The sequence below is a fragment of the Cheilinus undulatus genome, linkage group 18, assembly GCF_018320785.1.
Source record: "Cheilinus undulatus linkage group 18, ASM1832078v1, whole genome shotgun sequence".
Lineage (NCBI taxonomy): Eukaryota > Metazoa > Chordata > Actinopteri > Labriformes > Labridae > Cheilinus > Cheilinus undulatus.
The window spans coordinates 1,160,818-1,182,078 of NC_054882.1; the positions used below are offsets into that span (position 1 = coordinate 1,160,818).

General features: G+C 37.9%; 3 protein-coding genes across 9 annotated transcripts in view; 1 reads left to right on the forward strand and 2 right to left on the reverse strand.

Annotated features, from left to right (window-relative positions):
• Positions 1–346: 346 nt before the first annotated feature.
• On the reverse strand, positions 347–4,782 carry LOC121526337 (dehydrogenase/reductase SDR family member 13-like). The gene is made up of 5 exons (XM_041812888.1): positions 4,461–4,782; positions 2,284–2,402; positions 1,917–2,040; positions 1,482–1,808; positions 347–1,264 (listed from the first exon to the last, which is right to left on the reverse strand). Exons 1-5 carry the CDS (start codon positions 4,588–4,590, stop codon positions 1,008–1,010), a joined length of 957 nt encoding a protein of 318 aa, XP_041668822.1. The 5' UTR covers positions 4,591–4,782; the 3' UTR covers positions 347–1,007.
• Positions 4,783–5,940: 1,158 nt separating this feature from the next.
• Positions 5,941–12,407, reverse strand: hikeshi (heat shock protein nuclear import factor hikeshi). 2 transcript variants are annotated; one of them, XR_005993310.1, is made up of 3 exons: positions 12,042–12,407; positions 6,195–6,718; positions 5,941–6,088 (listed from the first exon to the last, which is right to left on the reverse strand). XR_005993310.1 is itself a non-coding variant. In XM_041812889.1 (2 exons), exons 1-2 carry the CDS (start codon positions 12,405–12,407, stop codon positions 6,497–6,499), a joined length of 588 nt encoding a protein of 195 aa, XP_041668823.1. In that variant the 3' UTR covers positions 5,941–6,496. The 2 variants fall into 2 exon arrangements, 1 of the variants encoding a protein (XP_041668823.1); XM_041812889.1 differs by having other exon boundaries at positions 5,941–6,718.
• A 427-nt stretch (positions 12,408–12,834) lies between these two features.
• heatr5a (HEAT repeat containing 5a) overlaps positions 12,835–21,261 on the forward strand; it is a 45,685-nt gene continuing 37,258 nt past the window's right edge. For 4 of the 6 annotated variants that reach the window (XM_041812880.1, XM_041812884.1, XM_041812883.1 and 1 more), the window contains exons 1-2: positions 16,262–16,403; positions 19,978–20,176. In XM_041812880.1, the coding sequence (XP_041668814.1) occupies positions 20,051–20,176 (126 nt within the window). In that variant the 5' untranslated portion in view covers positions 16,262–16,403; positions 19,978–20,050. Of the gene's footprint in view, positions 12,969–16,261; positions 16,404–18,464; positions 18,748–19,977; positions 20,177–21,261 lie in introns of those variants that run through there. The other 2 variants (XM_041812882.1, XM_041812881.1) reach the window with 2 other exon arrangements.

The window sequence follows — 21,261 nt, forward strand, 5'->3', positions numbered from 1 at the left end:
CTCCAGCAGCTATAGCCGCCGCCGGCTCCAGCAGCTATAGCCGGCCGGCTCCAGCAGCGGCAGCCGCCGCCCGGCTCCAGCAGCTATAGCCGGCCGCCGGCTCCAGCAGCTATAGCCGGCCGCCGGCTCCAGCAGCTATAGCCGGCCGCCGGCTCCAGCAGCTATAGCCGGCCGCCGGCTCCAGCAGCTATAGCCGGCCGCCGGCTCCAGCAGCTATAGCCGGCCGCCGGCTCCAGCAGCTATAGCCGGCCGCCGGCTCCAGCAGCTATAGCCGGCCGCCGGCTCCAGCAGCTATAGCCGGCCGCCGGCTCCAGCCGTTAAAATTCATTGCAACAATAGTCTTGAATTATTTTCACATTCCTTTATTACTGACTTACAAAAGCTGTCATTTTTTTTCTTTAAACCATGTCTGCAAAAACACATAAAAATAGTTACAAAGGATTTTACCATTTTATGAATATTGGTACATAAGGTCTTTAAATAGCAAATATTTAATCAGATATTCAGAGATTTAAAACCCATGGTGTTAAAAACAGAGATTTATTTCATAAGATGCCAGAAGGAAAGACACACGAATACCTGTAAGCAAAGTTTAAGCTCCTAAACATCGTCAGTGTATCTGTTCGGTTTCAGCAACCCTTGAATAAATAAATCCACTAAAACTGGGACTCTAGGACTTTCATCTGTGAGACCAGACTGGTCTAAACAACTGACAGAACAGACCTTCAGAGTATCAAGGCAGGAATTTACTTCCATGTGGTGAACCTCAGCACTCTAGATCCTCTTCACTCCTGTTTTTCACTTCCATACTCGTATGTTTTCTACTCCACGTGTATTTGAACAGAATTTATTTCATGTTAATGATCAGGAGAAAGAAGTCGTAGAGAAAATTAATCCATCAAAAATTCAAACACCTGTGAGCCAGAGCAGACGTTAGCCTGCAGGTTTTTTTAAATGAAAAAATAAAAAAACTAACCATTAAAACAATAGAATCTGACTTTTAGTTTTCATGACAGCCCGCAGAAACTCTCACTGAGCTCCCACAGCTTCTTGGCTGCTGCCTCGTCTCTCGCCTTAAGGTTGACCTGTGGAGCGCAGCGGGAGAAGTAGTGTCCGCTGAGGTGTTCGATTCCCGGAGCAAGGGCGCAGTGGAGCGTCGTCTGAGCTCCCGAAACAGCGTCCACGCAGAGAGGAAGGACCAGGGGAGTCACTACCAGCTTCCACAGGAAGCCTGTGTACCGACCCAGCTCCGTCTTTATGACTCCTGGAAGAAGGGAACAAATAAGTTTAGAAAAACATGGATTTAAAATAACTGTACAGAGGACCAACTCTGCCCAAAATGCACAAAAATAACAGACTCACATGGATTACTGTATGTATATAATCCAGGCCTACATACTTTACCTGGGTGCTGGTTAACATGATCTTCTTTATGCACATGCTCAGTATTGATATAAACCAGGCCTACAGTCGAATATTACCTGGGTGCATGCTGTAACAGGTGACCTCGGAGTCCTCCAGCCTCTTGGCGAGCTCGATGGTGAACAGGACGTTGCACAGTTTGCTGTGGCAGTATTTCTGGAAGAGCTGGAAGTCGTTGTTGCCCAGACTTAGATCTCTGTGGGTCCTCAGACAATTGAAATCCACCTTCCCTCCTTTGTGGCCTTCGGAGGACACCGTCACCACGCGACTCGGCCCGCTCGCCTTCAGGCGGTCCAGGAGCAACACCGTCAACAGGAAGTGGCCCAGGTGATTGACGCCAAAGATCATCCCCACGCCGTCCTCTGTCATTCCGCCCGTGAACACGCCTGGAGATGGAACATCAGGAACAATCGAGCAGAAACAGAAATAAGGTTAACCTGAGAGTCATGAACCAGAGCAGCCATAACTGACCTGAAACTGGATCAAAGTCAAACCGGCGTTGTTGATGAGGATGTCCAGTCTGGACTCTGATTGGAGGAAGTTTTCAGCGAATGATCGAACAGACTGAAGACTGGACAGATCCAGCTGCATGAAGATCACCTGGTGGTTCCCCGTCTCCTAAACCCGGGTATCAAGACAGAGATGTTAGGAAAGCTCCCAGAAGGAGCTTTTGTACCCATGGGAACGATGGCGCTGGTGCTGGCTGAGGTCTGACCGATGCAGACAGAGGTGACGGGGACCGACTAGCCCTGTGGTACACCACATGGACCCAAAACTACAGTATTAAAATGATTCTAGTCAAATTAACACCTCTACAGAAAGCAGGGCAACATTACCCATGAGCCTCCAGTCAGTCATTACCTGGATGATGTCCTTGATGGCGGCCTCGGCTCGTCCCTGGTCCCTGCAGGCCATGATGACCCTCGCCCCTCTCCTCGCCAGGTCCATTGCTGTGGTCTTACCGATGCCGGTGTTTGCTCCTGAAGACCAAATTAAACCCAGTCAGAGGTATTTTTAATCAGCATGGCTGACCTGCCAGAGTGTTTGGAATAAAACCGCTGCTGAGTGAATTTCATGTAGCTGTGGTACGGATCGGTTCACTGGGTCTCGTGACTCTTTTCATCTCCTGCCTGTTCTTCTTGTCTAACCGACCCTTAAAGACGTTGGAACATGAACTCCAGGCTCCCTGAAGATAAAGGAACTGCGAGTGTGACCTTTGACTCTCATATATAACAGCGCTTACCTGTTCAGAGAGCTAAAGCTCCTGTTTTTATCAGAGCAGCGGCCTCAGAGCCAGATAGTGGACTTTGGCAGTTATTCTTACTTATACTGAGTTTCTAATTGAAAGGCTTCATGCTGATCTGACAGGACCAGGCAGTTTTATCATTCTCATGGATAGCTAGGACTAAAAATGATGGATAATTACTTAAGAGAATAGAAAGGTTAATGCTGGCTTTAACAATAAAGGACATGGAAAATAATCTGGCCAAAGAAACACGAGGATGTAGATTAACACCACAGATGTTATAAAACTTTAACACAAGATGGAACAATATTTACTGTATAATAGAATATGATGGGATAATACAATACCATAGGACTCAACACAATCCAGTAAGATATAGAATTCATTATTCATTCATTATTATTATCATCATTATTATTATTATCATTTTACCATCATTGTTTATTATCATTATTATCATCATCATTGTTTTATTGTTATTGTTCATCATCATTGTTCTTTTTGTTGTTATTATTATCATCATCATCATCATTATTAATATTATTATTCTATTTTTATTATTATCATTGTTGTTGTTGTTATTTAGGGCTGACAGCCTCAAGTGGATTGGTCGATTAATAGGTCGATGACCTCATGTCTGACCAAAATCCAACTGGATGAACAATCACATGTGCTACTTTGATTGGAAGAATCCTTTTTTTTTTTTTTTTTTTTTTCAGGGTCTGAGAAGGGAGGTGTCATGTGTTTTTATTATTTCAGTTTTCTAGTGTTACAAAATATAATTAACAAAAAATAACTATGAATATAACTATTCAAATATAATTAACTCGTGCCTTTAAGGGTAATTAATTACAGGTTAAATACGCAGAAAGTCAAAACAGTGTCACTAGGACCCTCCCACCAAAGCCAGTGAAGCACGTTTATACTCCGTTTCCCGTTAATTGACGACGTGTTGAAAAAGTCAGCATTGTGGCAACATTTTGTTAAAAAGGATTATTATTTAACTACAACATAAGGTGGTTATACTGCAAACATTGTAAGATTTTTAAGTTCATTTTGGGTTCATTTTGAATTTTAATTACCACCTGAATGCACCGACTACACTGTCAGTGATAAGTTTGATGTAGAAATAACATGAAGGGTTTTTGTTTGATTGTTTGTTTGTTTTGGTCCGTCCCACAACCAACTGACTAATTGATGATCTGGTTCTGGTTGACTACAGTCCTATTATTATTATTATTACTATTATTATTATTATATTATTATCATTATTATTATTATCATACTGTATGATTTGGTATGGTAGGATTTATTACAGTTGTCATGACCTGGCTCAGGTGGCCACAACAAAAGAGGGAGACAACACCATGGCAAAGTTTTTAAAGAAGTCTTTATTTTCAAATCAAGCCAAATTACACCAAATCAAATAATCAAATTAGGCAGTTTACTATTAAACTGAATCAAAACAGACTAAAGAGTCAGAAATGCCAAATTAGACCAAATTACTCAAAGTTGCTTCAAACAGGATCAAATTAAATGTTTACAGCATGAAGTGTGTAAGTCAGTAGTCAGTAGTGTGGGATGTGCATGAGTGAAGATAATGTGTGTAAATGTAGTAAAATGCAAACTGAACTAAAGCTCAACCTAACCTAACATAACTAAACCAAAGTGTGGTACACCTGTGGAGGCCAGGCCAGAGACAGAGAGACTGTGGGACTCCAGCGTCTCCAGATCCACGTACCAGTGGTTCCTCCTCCCTGTCTGAACCCTTCCAGCGTCTCTGTGGACTCACCAGTGACGATGACAGTCTTCCCGTCTAACTTCACGTCACTTTCACACCTCGGCATCTGTAAGAGGGTCATGTGAAGAAGCAAATACAATCCGACCAAGGCGGCCCCGACCAGCAGCAGCTCCGGCCCCATCCTGGCTGCTAAAGCTCCGGAGTAGAGTCAGTAAAAGGAGGAGAAAGCAGCTCTGCACACGCGTGTGACAGCGTGTGCTCTTTATGTAACTGCTTATCTCCCCCCTCCACCCTTCCTCAGTCAGCATGCTGCTGCTTCCGCTCTCTGCACCCAAACTCTGCTGGACACATCCTGCATGGATCATCAACAGGATATTCAGTCCTTTTGTAGAAAGCCCGTCAGAGTTTAGGAGGAAGTGGGAGGATCACTGAAGGACTTTCTGAGAGGAGGAGGAGGATTACAACAATCCCAGCGGAGATTTATGAAGCTGCAGATTTAGATCCGAGCAGAGTTCTGCATGTTGGAGAGTGGAGGATGGCTGCAGCGCCCTCTGGTGGCAGAAAGGGGTTAAGCCATCATGCTTTATGCCACGGGTGTCAAACTCAAGGCCTGGGGTCAAATCCGGCCCAAGGTGCAGTTATATCCGGTCCACCAGATCATATGATACTTTTATTAGAACTGGCCCACCAGTATGAGGTCTGCAGATTTCCTCCAGGATCAAAATGATGATTTCTAACATCCTTGCTGAGTCATAGAAACTAGAAACAGTCAAAATAATTTTATATAAAGTCAGGAACATGGGGAAGAAATTTGTGTTTTCTCTATATTTTCAATTTTGCATCTCACAATTATGAGTAAAAGTTATGATTTAAAATTTTTATCTCATTATTCACCATTTTACATTTTGAATCCAATTTAGACCTTTTAAAATCATGATTTGACCTTTATCTCATATTTTGACCTTTTTCAACTCCTAACTTTAAAATTTATCTCATTTTTTTAACCTTAAGAACTCATGATTTTTCTTTTTTTTTCATATTTGACCTTTAAAACTCATGATTTTGACTTTTATGTCATTTTTTTGACTGTTAAAAATCATGGTTTTGGTATTCTAGCAAATATTTTCCCTTTTAAAAACATTACTTTGACTTTAAATGTCATGTTTTTACCTTTTTAACTTAAATGTTTGACTTTTTATCTCAGATTTTGAGTTTTTAACTAATCATGCTCACTTCTTAATCACAAAATCATTTCTCATCAGTGCCACAGTTTTCCCCCCATAATTAATTGCTGGTGAAAATAAGGTGAACGTTTTATGGTTCAGTATGGACCCTGTTAGACCCTCAGGTTAGACCCAGGTTCAGAATCCGGCTCCTGCTGTGACTGAGTCTGACAGGCCTTCCTTATGCAGTATAATCATGAGGGACAGGTGGGCCGGTCCCTGGGGCCCCGTGCTCCCAGGGGCCTCAAGATAAAGCTGTGTTAAGTAGAATTCAGAAAAAGTCAAAGAAACCAAAGCGCTTCTCTAGAGAAGGTTTAAAATTCCTTTATTAGACTGGTAAATTCTTTAATAGACAGACACTTTGGCACGTTTAGGCCTCTGTCTTCAGGAAGTAGTCCAGCTCCAGGTCACTGCTGCTTCGTACAACACCACCGTCACACCTGAGAGCTGCTTCTCCTGTGGAGAACACACAGCGGCATCTCTACGGCATGTAACAGCGTCTGAGAGTGTAGTCTGAGAGGACGGGAACACTTTTAAAACCTCTGTTTTCAAAAATACACACCTTCATGTGGACTCAGCCTTAGCTAAAACTCTGAAACTCTGCGCCATGAAGAAGAGGGTAGAGGAGTGTGTTGATGTTTCCGTTCCCAAGACTCAGCCGTCAGAGTTCATTTCAGTCTTTCTGTTTAATTACAAACATCTTCAGAGCTTTAGATCGCGACCACAGGATTTTAAGTGTTTTTTTCTGTTGCAGCATCAGAGATGAAGACAGACTTTAGCTCTATGAAACCTTTAGTTTTTATTAGGAGCATCAGGCACACGGAGTCTTTAGCGTTCTCCTCCTTTAACGCGCCTCTGCTCCCATCAGTTCTTCCAGAAGTTGGGGTTCTGTCCAAGCCTCCTCTGGAAGTTCTCGTACCACTTCAGGATGCAGCTGGAGGGGATGAAGGTCTCTGAGGGGTTCGGGGTCATCTGAGCCTGCGTCACGGCAAAGGACGAGGCGAAGTTGTAGAGGCTGTCTAGCATCTTCTGAGTGAACTGCAGGAAGGAGTCCACGGTGGACACGGCAGCGCTGGAAACCGGGACCTAGGGTCAGAAGGGTACCAGAATTAAAACTCTGATACCGCAGTAGAAGAATCAACAATGTCAGCAGCTTTACTACAGTAGCACAGTTAGAGCCTGGGACACCCACAGCGGGTCGTTTCTCTACGTCACCTACCTTTACTACAGTAGCACAGTTAGAGCCTGGGACACCCACAGCGGGTCGTTTCTCTACGTCACCTACCTTTACTACAGTAGCACAGTTAGAGCCTGGGACACCCACAGTGGGTCGTTTCTCTACGTCACCTACCTTTACTACAGTAGCACAGTTAGAGCCTGGGACACCCACAGTGGGTCGTTTCTCTACGTCACCTACCTTTACTACAGTAGCACAGTTAGAGCCTGGGACACCCACAGTGGGTCGTTTCTCAGCTCTGATCCAGTATTTGGTTGTAATCCTGACTGTGCTGGACATTTCCTGCATTCCTCATGGATTTATTCCTCTCATATTCCACTGGCTTTTTTATTCTACAGAGGTGGGTTTTTTTGTCATTTTTTTATCTCATTAAACTTTTGAGTTTGTTACAAGAAAATTATGATTGTAAACTCAAAAGTTTAAAAGTTTTTCCTCATAAATGATCAACTTCTAAAACTTGAAATTTTATTCGCAAAAAGTAAAAATTATTCTGGACCATTAATTTAGACTAATTATTTTGGACTTTTTATTTAGACTAATTATTTTGGACTGTTAATTAAGACTAATTATTTTGGACTTTTTATTTAGACTAATTATTTTGGACTGTTAATTAAGACTAATTATTTTGGACTTTTTATTTAGACTAATTATTTTGGACTGTTAATTTAGACTAATTATTTTGGACTTTTTATTTAGACTAATTATTTTGGACTGTTAATTTAGACTAATTATTTTGGACTTTTTATTTAGACTAATTATTTTGGACTGTTAATTCAGACTAATTATTTTGGACTTTTTATTTAGACTAATTATTTTGGACTGTTAATTTAGACTAATTATTTTGGACTTTTTATTTAGACTAATTATTTTGGACTGTTAATTTGGACTAATTATTTTGGACTGTTAATTCAGACTAATTATTTTGGACTTTTTATTTAGACTAATTATTTTGGACTGTTAATTTAGACTAATTATTTTGGACTGTTAATTTGGACTAATTATTTTGGACTTTTTATTTAGACTAATTATTTTGGACTTTTTATTTAGACTAATTATTTTGGACTGTTAATTTGGACTAATTATTTTGGACTTTTTATTTAGACTAATTATTTTGGACTGTTAATTTAGACTAATTATTTTGGACTGTTAATTTAGACTTATTATTTTGGACTGTTAATTTAGACTAATTATTTCGGACTGTTAATTTAGACTAATTATTTTGGACTTTTTATTTAGACTAATTATTTTGGACTGTTAATTTAGACTAATTATTTTGGACTTTTTATTTAGACTAATTATTTTGGACTGTTAATTTAGACTAATTATTTTGGACTTTTTATTTAGACTAATTATTTTGGACTGTTAATTTAGACTAATTATTTTGGACTGTTAATTTAGACTAATTATTTCGGACTGTTAATTTAGACTAATTATTTTGGACTTTTTATTTAGACTAATTATTTTGGACTGTTAATTTAGACTAATTATTTTGGACTTTTTATTTAGACTAATTATTTCGGACTGTTAATTTAGACTGATTATTATGGACTTTTTATTTAGACTAATTATTTTGGACTGTTAATTTAGACTAATTATTTTGGACTGTTAATTTAGACTAATTATTTCGGACTGTTAATTTGGACTAATTATTTTGGACTTTTTATTTAGACTAATTATTTTGGACTATTAATTTAGACTAATTATTTTGGACTGTTAATTTAGACTAATTATTTTGGACTGTTAATTTAGACTAATTATTTTGGACTGTTAATTTAGACTAATTATTTTGGACTGTTAATTTAGACTAATTATTTTGGACTGTTAATTTAGACTAATTATTTTGGACTTTTTATTTAGACTAATTATTTTGGACTGTTAATTTAGACTAATTATTTTGGACTTTTTATTTAGACTAATTATTTTGGACTGTTAATTTAGACTAATTATTTTGGACTTTTTATTTAGACTAATTATTTTGGACTGTTATTTTGGACTAATTATTTTGGACTTTTTATTTAGACTAATTATTTTGGACTTTTTATTTAGACTAATTATTTTGGACTGTTAATTTAGACTAATTATTTTGGACTTTTTATTTAGACTAATTATTTTGGACTGTTAATTTAGACTAATTATTTTGGACTTTTTATTTAGACTAATTATTTTGGACTGTTAATTTAGACTAATTATTTTGGACTTTTTATTTAGACTAATTATTTTGGACTGTTAATTTAGACTAATTATTTTGGACTGTTAATTTAGACTAATTATTTCGGACTGTTAATTTAGACTAATTATTTTGGACTTTTTATTTAGACTAATTATTTTGGACTGTTAATTTAGACTAATTATTTTGGACTTTTTATTTAGACTAATTATTTCGGACTGTTAATTTAGACTGATTATTATGGACTTTTTATTTAGACTAATTATTTTGGACTGTTAATTTAGACTAATTATTTTGGACTGTTAATTTAGACTAATTATTTCGGACTGTTAATTTGGACTAATTATTTTGGACTTTTTATTTAGACTAATTATTTTGGACTATTAATTTAGACTAATTATTTTGGACTGTTAATTTAGACTAATTATTTTGGACTGTTAATTTAGACTAATTATTTTGGACTGTTAATTTAGACTAATTATTTTGGACTGTTAATTTAGACTAATTATTTTGGACTGTTAATTTAGACTAATTATTTTGGACTTTTTATTTAGACTAATTATTTTGGACTGTTAATTTAGACTAATTATTTTGGACTTTTTATTTAGACTAATTATTTTGGACTGTTAATTTAGACTAATTATTTTGGACTTTTTATTTAGACTAATTATTTTGGACTGTTATTTTGGACTAATTATTTTGGACTTTTTATTTAGACTAATTATTTTGGACTTTTTATTTAGACTAATTATTTTGGACTGTTAATTTAGACTAATTATTTTGGACTGTTAATTTAGACTAATTATTTTGGACTGTCAATTTAGACTAATTATTTTGGACTTTTTATTTAGACTAATTATTTTGGACTGTTAATTTAGACTAATTATTTTGGACTGTTATTTTGGACTAATTATTTTGGACTTTTTATTTAGACTAATTATTTTGGACTTTTTATTTAGACTAATTATTTTGGACTGTTAATTTAGACTAATTATTTTGGACTGTTAATTTAGACTAATTATTTTGGACTTTTTATTTAGACTAATTATTTTGGACTGTTAATTTAGACTAATTATTTTGGACTGTTAATTTAGACTAATTATTTTGGACTTTTTATTTAGACTAATTATTTTGGACTTTTTATTTAGACTAATTATTTTGGACTGTTAATTTAGACTAATTATTTTGGACTGTTAATTTAGACTAATTATTTTGGACTGTTAATTCAGACTAATTATTTTGGACTTTTTATTTAGACTAATTATTTTGGACTGTTGATTTAGACTAATTATTTTGGACTGTTAATTTAGACTAATTATTTTGGACTGTTAATTTAGACTAATTATTTTGGACTGTTAATTCAGACTAATTATTTTGGACTGTTAATTTAGACTAATTATTTTGGACTGTTAATTCAGACTAATTATTTTGGACTGTTAATTCAGACTAATTATTTTGGACTGTTAATTCAGACTAATTATTTTGGACTGTTAATTTAGACTAATTATTTTGGACTGTTAATTTAGACTAATTATTTTGGATTGTTAATTTAGACTAATTATTTTGGACTGTTAATTTAGACTAATTATTTTGGACTGTTAATTTAGACTAATTATTTTGGACTGTTAATTTAGACTAATTATTTTGGACTGTTAATTTAGACTAATTATTTTGGACTGTTAATTTAGACTAATTATTTTGGACTGTTAATTTAGACTAATTATTTTGGACTGTTAATTTAGACTAATTATTTTGGACTGTTAATTCAGACTAATTATTTTGGACTTTTTATTTAGACTAATTATTTTGGACTGTTAATTTAGACTAATTATTTTGGACTGTTAATTTAGACTAATTATTTTGGACTTTTTATTTAGACTAATTATTTTGGACTGTTAATTTAGACTAATTATTTTGGACTGTTAATTCAGACTAATTATTTTGGACTTTTTATTTAGACTAATTATTTTGGACTGTTAATTTAGACTAATTATTTTGGACTGTTAATTTAGACTAATTATTTTGGACTTTTTATTTAGACTAATTATTTTGGACTGTTAATTTAGACTAATTATTTTGGACTGTTAATTTAGACTAATTATTTTGGATTGTTAATTCAGACTAATTATTTTGGACTGTTAATTTAGACTAATTATTTTGGACTGTTAATTTAGACTAATTATTTTGGACTGTTAATTCAGACTAATTATTTTGGACTTTTTATTTAGACTAATTATTTTGGACTGTTAATTTAGACTAATTATTTTGGACTGTTAATTTAGACTAATTATTTTGGACTTTTTATTTAGACTAATTATTTTGGACTGTTAATTTAGACTAATTATTTTGGACTGTTAATTCAGACTAATTATTTTGGACTTTTTATTTAGACTAATTATTTTGGACTGTTAATTTAGACTAATTATTTTGGACTGTTAATTTAGACTAATTATTTTGGACTTTTTATTTAGACTAATTATTTTGGACTGTTAATTTAGACTAATTATTTTGGACTGTTAATTTAGACTAATTATTTTGGATTGTTAATTCAGACTAATTATTTTGGACTGTTAATTTAGACTAATTATTTTGGACTGTTAATTCAGACTAATTATTTTGGACTGTTAATTTAGACTAATTATTTTGGACTGTTAATTTAGACTAATTATTTTGGACTGTTAATTTAGACTAATTATTTTGGACTGTTAATTTAGACTAATTATTTTGGACTGTTAATTTAGACTAATTATTTTGGACTGTTAATTTAGACTAATTATTTTGGACTGTTAATTTAGACTAATTATTTTGGACTGTTAATTTAGACTAATTATTTTGGACTTTTTATTTAGATTTAATTTTAAACTTTTTATTTCTGACTTTCTATTATGGACCGGTTTAACTCCGTTATATTTAAAGGTTGTTGTTGATGATGATGATGATGATGATGATTTTTCTAAAGGAGCCCACCGAGTCCACCCCTCGCCCCCCTCTGGTCCGGCTCTGACCTGCTGGGAGAGCTGCTCCAGAGCCTCCACCGACACCCCGACCTGCGCCGACGGGGAGGACGCCATCATTCCGAAGGGGTGGGCGCCCCCCTCCCCGGCTTTCAGCCCAGAGATTTTAAAGATGGCGCTGGGTTTGTCGTTGGTGATGAAGCCGAGCAGCTGCCACACCGCTCCGCCGCTCACCGGGTCCGGGAAGGAGAAGTAGACAGCTCCCCCCATCCCGGCGGGGAACGGCACCGTGCCCAGCATGAACACCACCACATGGTTCACGTTTTCATAATCCGGCAGGTTAAACACGAACTTGTCCGAGGCCACCTGCACCGCGTCCGTCTGCACCAACCTGCCGGCCACCAGACAGCCGAACATCCCGCTGACGGCTGGGAGTAGCCGCTAGCTCCCCGTTAGCCGTTAGCTCCCTGTAATGTAAACAGTTGGTAGCTTTAGCTTAGCCGGCTAGCTAGTTTCACTGTAAAACAACCACCAAGCTAACAGTCCGGATCTCTAAAGAACTCGGCGGAACTTTCTCCTCTTAAACGCGGAGAACTGAGTCTGTCTGCGGGTCTGGGTAGAAAGGATCCTGGACCGATCTGGTGGAAAGTTCTAGCACATTCTGTCATGATGATACGGCCCACTCTTCATCCGCTGCTCCGCTATCTCCTACCCGTCCTGGTAGTAGTGTTTGGTAACGATTAGCCCCGGTCTTTGACTGACAGGAACATTTATTTCTCAAAACGTCAACAGTTGTCGAACCACAATTCTGCCTCTCCGTCCTCATCAGAGGTGGAAAGAGTTCGGGACTGTTGTACTCAGGTAAAAGTATTTCATGTTTAAGTACTGAGTAGCTTCTGAGGAGTTGTACTGGAAAATCTGAACTTTACTTATGGCGATAACTACCCAGGATACCAGCTCTCCAGCCGGGTTGTTCAGGTAAAGTTATACCTCTACAGCAGTGTTACTCACCCTCTGGCTCTTAAATACAGAATACATACAAGAACTTTCTTCATTCAATAACACTTTTTTCCTAGTTTTTACCCATTTTAGCCACTTCTTTTTGCCCATTTATTCAATTTCTGCCCTTTTTCACATTTTTTTTGCCAATTTTTGCCCATTTAAGCTACTTTTTGCCATTAAATATCACTTGTTTCCTATTCTGAGCCCATTTTTGCCGCTCTGGACTGCTTTCTGCCCATTTTAGTCACGTTTCACTCATGTCTTTGCCACTTTTTGACTGTTTTTTAGCTACCCGTAACTCATTTTTTTGTCACTTCTCATCCATTTTTGCTACTTTCTGGTCCTTTTGCTCCCCATTTGCATCCATTTTTATCCATTTTTGCTGCTTTTGGAACATTTTTGCCACCTTTAACTCATTGTTATTGCTACTTCACCACTTAGATTGTGAAAGGGTATTTGTCAAAATGTGGCTCTATGGCTGAGCAGGGTTGAGTAACACTGCTCTATAATAAAGTGAAATCTAACGGATGTTAATGGATGTGGGATCCTTCTCTCTATGTGCTACGGTGTAGTCAACAGAGGAGGGAAAGGTGCAAGAGTATAGTACTATAGTACCTATATAGTAATGTATAGGTGCATCTAAAAATGATGGATAAAAATGATCTACTTCAGAAAATTAAACTTCTACATTTTCTAGATTTACCTCATACAGGGGGAAATATCTGAAGACTTTTATTTTGTTTTCATCTAGATCAGTGTTACTCAACCAAAGAGCCAAATAGTTGAAAAATACTTCTGCAAGAGCCACAATCTAAGAGGTGAAAAGTGGCAATTAAAAAAGTTAAAGATGGCAAAAGTGGCAAAAAATAAAAAGCGGCAAACACTGGGAGAAAAGTGGCAAAATAGGGCAGAATATGACAAAAATGGGTGGGAAGTGATCAAAGAAATAAGTTAAAGGTGGATAAAATTTGTCAAAAATTGGCAGAAACCAGAAAAAAGGTAGGATAATTGGCAAAAAGTGGCAATTTAATTGCAAAAGGCAGCTTAAATGGGTGAAAAGTGGCAAAAATAGGCAAAAAGGGGCAAACACAGAGGGAAAAGTAGCAGAAATCTGAGAAAAAAGGGGCAAACATGGGCGAAAAGTGGCCAAAAAAATGAGTCGCAGATGGCAAAAATGGTCCAAAAACCTGGCAAAAAATGAGTGAAAAGTGGCTGAAATGGGCAAAAACCAGAAACAAGGTGGAAAAATGGGAATTAAGTGGAATTTAACTACAAAAGGCGGATTAAATGGGTTAGAAGTGGCAGAAACAGACAATAAAGGGAAAAAAATTGCACAAAGCAGGATAAAAGTGTCAAAAATGGTTGGAAAGTGACAAAAGAAGTGGCAAAAATGGGCTCAAAGTGGCAAAACTGTGGCAAAAAATGGTAAATAGGGGACATTTAATTGAAATTGCAGCTTAAATTGGCAAAAAAAGGGCAAAAATTGCAAAAAGTATGAAAAAAGTGGCAAAAATGGGAACAATGTTTCAATTAAGACACAAAAGAGCCACAAATCACAAAGACCCACATGTAGCCCCAGAGCCACAGGTTGAGTATCACTGATCTAGATGATGATGGCTCACAAAAGTCCACTGCCTCTCCTAGAATATTGTGGAAAGGTTTCCTGAGCCTTTATTCTCTCACTCTGCTTCGGTTCACACAACCACAATCATGGGGAAGACTGCTGACTGGACTCATGTCCGGGGACGACCACTGACCCCCTCCACCCTCAGGGTAAGCCACGGAGGGTCTCTGCTGAAAGGCCGGGCTGTTCTCAGCGGCTGGATCAGAGCAGATTCATCAGAGTTAACTGAAGGGAAAAGTAAGAAAAGGGCCGAGCTCAGCCTTCAAAGGTCTGTCAATCAAAGCAGATTCAGAACTTAGGGGGGCTTCACGAGGACTGGAGTGGGACTGGAGTCAGAGGATCACGAAACCACCACACAGACAGGTCCAGGAACGGGTTTACTGACTATGGTATTACTGTGTTTGATTGGCCAGCCAACTGGTCTGACCTGAACCCCAAAGAGAATCTCTGAGGAACTGTCAAGAGGAAGATGAGACGCCAGACAGAAATAAAGGAGAAGGGAGGGGTGTGCTATGCAAGAACAAAGGGGAGGAGAGTCAGGTTTTATTTATGGAGAGGTGTGGTCCTGCTGCTGAGCGCTGCTGTGAGCACTGCAGTATGTGGGCAAAGCCTCTCTCTCTCTCTGTCTCTCTGTCTCTCTCTCTCTCTCTCTCTCTCTCTCTCTCTCTCTCGTGATCAATATTAAGACATTTCTTTATTTTGGGTTACTTCTTGTTTTCAGTCTGAAAGTTGCAGGCGAACTCGTGCACACTGAACTGCACTGATATAATACCAACTTCCACTGACTGCATCCCACAGTTAGACATTTTACCTGTAAATGTTAGTATTTAAAAACAACAAAGTACCCAATGCTGGGTGCCTTGGACTTGGTGTCAAAAATGTATGTTTACGTTTTTATCAACGTTTTAAAATGACAACAATTGTACCAATTACTCTTTTCAGCCTGTAAGACTGCAAACAGGGAATAATGTCGCTCTAGCTATTTGTTGTTGGCTGTACGCCGTGCTCGATGATTCGTGAGTTGATTAACAACTGCCAGCCGGGCAGTAAAGGTGGCGAAAATGAGCACGAATATAAACGGAAATGATGTTTAGTTAATAAGTTAAAGCAAAACTGTTAAAGAACATAAAGAAAAGTTCCAAATATGCCCTGAAAATATTTGAACAAGTAGTACAAATTCGATCCTATAGGTAACCCTAAGATATGCCTTTTTAACATAGGATTTAAACCTAAAATATAATTGCAGTTAACAGGCCTAATAATAGTATGCTTCAAGAGGGTTTACCAGATTAAAAGGGTGATATTTTCTGAAACGTGTCTGTAACTTCTTATGCAATGCTTTATTTTGTTGTATAAAATCTACACTGGTGAATATTGCCAGGGTTTGTTTTGGGAGTTAAACAGCGTGTACGTCTGCCACCTTTTCCATACTTTAAACGATGAAAAAGAGGCAAGGCTATTTGCGTTCACATTAAAAGAGAATATACATCCTTGTGTTATAAATGTGATCAATCATGTGTCCTTACTTTTAAACAAGAGCTTTTTCAACGTTCAACATACGTTTCACGCAACGTTAAACACTTTATTTTGAAGGGACAACCGGATGTGTCTCTCATGTTTCCCGCTCTTTTGACAGACTCTCGGTGGGTCGTTGAGCCGCGGACAGCTCAGCTGTCTTTACGGTGACACTGGAGGCTGTAAAATAAACCAAAACAAAGTAAATGCAGAGGATTTCATGGACTGACACGCTTCTGCCTGAAATAATGACTTTTAACGGACTCTAACAGGTAAAAATCCCGCCTTTCTGTCGGTTTGTTTTAAACTTTTTCTCATTAGCTCACCCGGTTAGCCACCCGATGCTAGCGGAGCTGTCTGTTTTAAAAGATGAATGAAGGAGAGGAGAGACGGTTTATTCTCACTGTATGATGGAGAGGGACACAACAGAGATGATTTATATATTTAAACTGCCTGCTAAAATACTTCACGACATGTTTTCCTTCTTAATGAGGCGTTTGTCGGTCTTTTTGTTGACCAGGAGGCTGTTATCATGGGTGGTTATTAAAAGTGAAGGTGGTGGATGAGACAGACGTAGTTTATATTCACTGTCAAGTATTTAGAATAACGGTGGAGTTTGAGCATGTTTAGACAGATCATCTCAGAGATTCAGGGATGATTATTTCACCAAAGGTCGGAGGATGTCATGAAATACCTGAACTTTGAACTTTAGTCTGATCCAGGTGAAAAAATGATACCAAATCATCAAAAGTGTTTGTTCTGGGCATTCAGAGTTGGTTCTTTTGTTCCTCCAGCTTTTATAACTGAATCAGCGGTGTTCAATGTTATCTATCAGCTGAAATAGTCACTAATATGTCCGAAGATTTCTGTCCATATTTATAGCAGATCAGCTGTGACTGTGGTGAAATGTACAGTTTCTCTCTTATCCTCATTTCTTTACCATCTGCTTTTCCATGATTGACCCGGCAACCAGCAGAAAACCTGCTGTTTTCTTATGAATAATAATCCTAATGGTAGACCAGTTCTTAGACAGGAGAGACCTGGTCTTTATGGAGTAAAAGTGTGGGGCATACAGGCCATTCAGAGAGGATTCACAGCCCCTTCACTTCTTCAGCTTTGTTTCAACCTGATGGCTTAAATTCATCTTACTCTCCTTAATTTACACTCAGGACCCATCAGGACCAAGTGGAAACAGAATTTAACCCCTGTGCCCTCCTCAGATTTTCTACCCTCTGGACACCTTCAAGGCAAAAATGGACATGCACAAAAAACTGCCATTAAATCAGCATACATCAATATTTTTTTCTACTTTTTTTTTTTTTATAAATCTCTTTCACAACTTCAAACCTGCCCAAATCTACCAAATATTAAATCATTTTCAAGATTTTAACCCTTTTAATTCCAGTTTGATTATTTGAAATATTTTATTTTTTAACTACAAAAAAACATAAAAAGTGAATTATTTTCCATATAATCAATAGCATAAAGATGGGGCTTTGGGGGTGATGAGAGTCTTGGATGGGTCAAAGATTAGCAACTAAATTGATCTGATTGCATTAATATTTTTTTTGTAATATCAGAAATACCCTCTGGACACCTTGGAGGCTAAAATGCCCCCATTGACTTCCATTAAAACCAGGTTTTTTAATCTCACTGTCACTGCAGTATAAAATCATGCATTCTTTAATGTCAGCATTTCAATGTGAAGAAGTCTAGTGAAGTTTGACATTTTTACCGTATTCCACCAGATTCAACCGTTTACTCATTGTAGGACCATGCACCACATTCTTCTATTTTTGCTGTTATATTATGGAGAGTTTTGTGTGAGTTTAAAAGGGTTAAAATTCAGAGAATTATTGAATGTTTGGTAGTTTTGAGCAGGTCTGAAGTTGTTAAAGAGATTTAGGAAAAAAAGTAGAAAAAAATATTGATGTATGCTGATTTAATGGCAGTATTTTTTGTTCATGTACATTTTTGCCTTGAAGGTGTCCAGAGGGTTAAAAATGTTTGCAAATGAAAAAAAGTAAAAAAAAAAAAAAAAAAAAAACTAACTTCAGTATTCAGAGCTTTTCCAGCATCTCTGTAGTTGTAGCTCAGGTTCCTCCATGTCTCTGGTCTTTGCTGAGATGTTTCTACATCTTGACTGGAGTCCCCCTAATTTAACCTGATTGGACATGATTCTGAAGCCACGCCCCTCTCTATAGAAGGCCTCACAGCTGACAATAACATCAGAGCAGAAACCAAGGGTCAAAGGTCAGAGGAGCTGCAGTGACAGGATTGTTGACAGGCACAGATCTGGGGAAGACTACAGAAACATTTCTTCTGCTCTGAAGGTTCCAGAGAGAACAGTGGTCTCCAGAATCTCACATGAAGAAGTCTGGACCAATCAGGACTCTTCTAGAGCTGGTCACCATCAGGGGAGAAGGACCTTAGTGAGAGAGGAGACCAAGAACCTGATGGTCCCTCTGACTGAGCTCCGGAGATCCTGGAGGAGATGGGACAAGGTTCTAGAAGGAGAACCATCACTGCAGCCTCCACTGATCTGGAGGAGAGGAGAGATGAAGACTCTCCTCAGTGAGAACCTCATTAAACCCTGCTTTCATGTGGGTTTTTTTGGTTGGTAGCATCAGGCTTTTACATAATTTAACTGAAAAAGTTCATTTTGAGGACTGAAGTTTTAGGTGTGAACTTTATTCATATGTCAGCCTCAACTATGAATGAAGATGCGTGTTTTAGTTCTCAGCACACATCCAACATTGAGCATCCTCAGTTTTTACACATAAACATGGAACTAATACATATCTGTGCTTACAGAGATCCCTGTCCTCCCTTTGCTCTCCCTGGGAGGATCTCTGTTCATCATTAGCACAGTTTGTATCCTACTTGGGACAATGAGACATCCTTAGTCTTGAGCCCAAGTTTTGTGGAATTAAACTCATGTTATTGCCCTTAGGTTGTCACAATGTTTAATTCTTCCTGAAAGGTTGAAGCTTGAAGACGCTGTGATGAGCTCTAGCATCAACGTTAGCATTGTGATGTGTATTATTTCAGTGTGAACAGCGTCTTTAATGAAGCCTAAGCTCTCAGACTTCAGTGGGATGTTTGGAGGATGTTGTCTTGATTAAATCTTAAAGCAGTGGAGCGTCTCGCTGAATCTTTATTCTTCTGTGGGACAGGAGGTTATTTATAGTCCTCCAGCATCTTTGAGATCGCTGTCTTTGTGTGTTATTGGAGGGGACAGGAGTCGAGGTGTTGAATTATTGATGAGCCCTCTCTCTCTCTCTCGCTCTCTCTCTCTCTCTCGCCCAGTTCCGGTTCGATCCGCTCGGTTGGCTCTGAATAGACGGAAACACTGAGCCCGTCTGTTCCTGATCCTGGAGCTCTCTTGGTTCTTCACGGGCCATTTTAGACTGCTGTTTGTGCTCCAGGTCGAGTTTTTCCCACACCAACACGTGACACGGAGCTCTTTAACAGCTGAGAGATGCTGCAGAGCTCCGGTTTCTTCTGCACGTGAACGCAGCACAAAACAGCCCAGATACTGAACTCTTAAAGGGATTGTTTTTATTTTAAGAGAGGAGCTGCTCAGTATTAAGTTTAGATGATCCACAAAGCATTCTGCTTTATCTCCAGAGTGGAAATTCTACGTTTAAAGGTCCATGTTCACGCCACCGCCCCTCTATTCAACAAGTCAGGACACTCTACACAGACGTGAGCGTGTGAAATGAGAGGGTAGGACTAGTGGAAAGGGCTGGACTGATATTTATCTGTAAACGTCAGCTGGATCAGTATGATATGGTTCAGTATGACTGTTTTTTAACCGCGAGCCTCTCCCTCTGTGTCGGACAGGATTCAGAGATGACACATCAGAGCGGACGTCTTCATCCTCACTGACGAAGAGGACGAGCTGCCAGAGGTCAGGATGGAGCGAGCTCACAGCCTCCTGCTGAACGAGGAAGCGTGCAACCAGCTGGGTGAACATCAGAGGGCGGAGTTTATCTTTGAATGGCTGAACTACCTGAAGAAGCTCCTCCCAGCCACTGACAGGGTAAGAGCTGCCCCGCCTCCATAGCTGTTTCTCCCATGCTCCTGAAAATCGTCGACTTTTAAAGTTTTTATTAGAATTTGGAAAAGAAAAAGCCAGAGAAAAACCTTATTCCTCTAATTCAGTAACCCCAACATTAGAGAATAATCAACAAAGCAGACAAAGGTAGGCAAGGGCAAAACAAATAAAACCATAGACCAGTGTTACTAAACCCTGCTCAACCGAAGAGACAACTGTTGAAAAATACCTTTGCAAGAGCCGCAGTGTAAGTGGTGAAAAGTGGCAAAAACAGCTTGAAGTAGCTATAACAATAAGTTTAAGGTGACAAAAATGGTCAAAAAGCAACAAAAATGGGGGAAAATGGGAAGGAAAAGGGCCCGAAAGTAGCAAAAAAAAGGTGATAAGCCACAAAAAAATGAGTTAAAGGTCACAAAAAATGGTCCAAAGTGGCAAAAACGTGGCAAAAAAGAAGTGAAAAGTGACTGAAATGGGCAAAAAGCAGTCAAGATTGGCAAAAATGGAAAAAACATAGGAAAAAAGTGGTATTTAATGACAAAAGGTAGCTTAAATGGATGAGAAGTATTGAAAAAATGGTGAAAAAGGGCAAAAATGGGGTAAAAGTTGCAAAAACGTGGCAAAAATTGGTATTTAATGGTAAAATGTAGTATAGATGGGTGAAAAATGGAAAAAAAGGGCAAACATGGGAAAAAAGTGGTCCAAAAATGGGTGAAAAAGTTACTAAAAAGTGTTTAAAATGAGAGAAAAGTGGAAAAAAAATTGGAATTTAATGTAGCTTAAATGGGCAAAAATGGGATAAAAGTGGCAAAAATTGGCAAAAAAAGTGGTATTTAATGGTAAAGAGTAGGATAGATGGGTGAAAAATGGTTAAAAAAAAGGGCAAACATGGGAAAAAAGTGGTCGAAAAATGGGTGAAAAAGTTACTAAAAAGTGTTTAAAATGAGAGAAAAGTGGAAAGAAAGTGGAATTTAATGTAGCTTAATTGGGCAAAAATGGGATAAAAGTGGCAAAAAGTGGTATTTAATGGCAAAAGTTGAATTACATGGGTGAAAATGGGGAGAAAAACTGAA

Bases quoted from the DNA above. Each gene is read 5' to 3' on its own strand.
- LOC121526337 (XM_041812888.1), bottom strand. From the start codon at position 4,590: ATGGGGCCGGAGCTGCTGCTGGTCGGGGCCGCCTTGGTCGGATTGTAT. The intron at 2,041-2,283 runs GTAATGACTGAC...ACCCGGGTTTAG, and splicing joins CCATCAAGGACATCATCCAG to GAGACGGGGAACCACCAGGT. The intron at 1,809-1,916 runs GTTTGACTTTGA...TTCCATCTCCAG, and splicing joins CATCCTCATCAACAACGCCG to GCGTGTTCACGGGCGGAATG.
- hikeshi (XM_041812889.1), bottom strand. From the start codon at position 12,407: ATGTTCGGCTGTCTGGTGGCCGGCAGGTTGGTGCAGACGGACGCGGTG. The intron at 6,719-12,041 runs GTCAGAGCCGGA...TTCTGACCCTAG, and splicing joins TGGAGCAGCTCTCCCAGCAG to GTCCCGGTTTCCAGCGCTGC.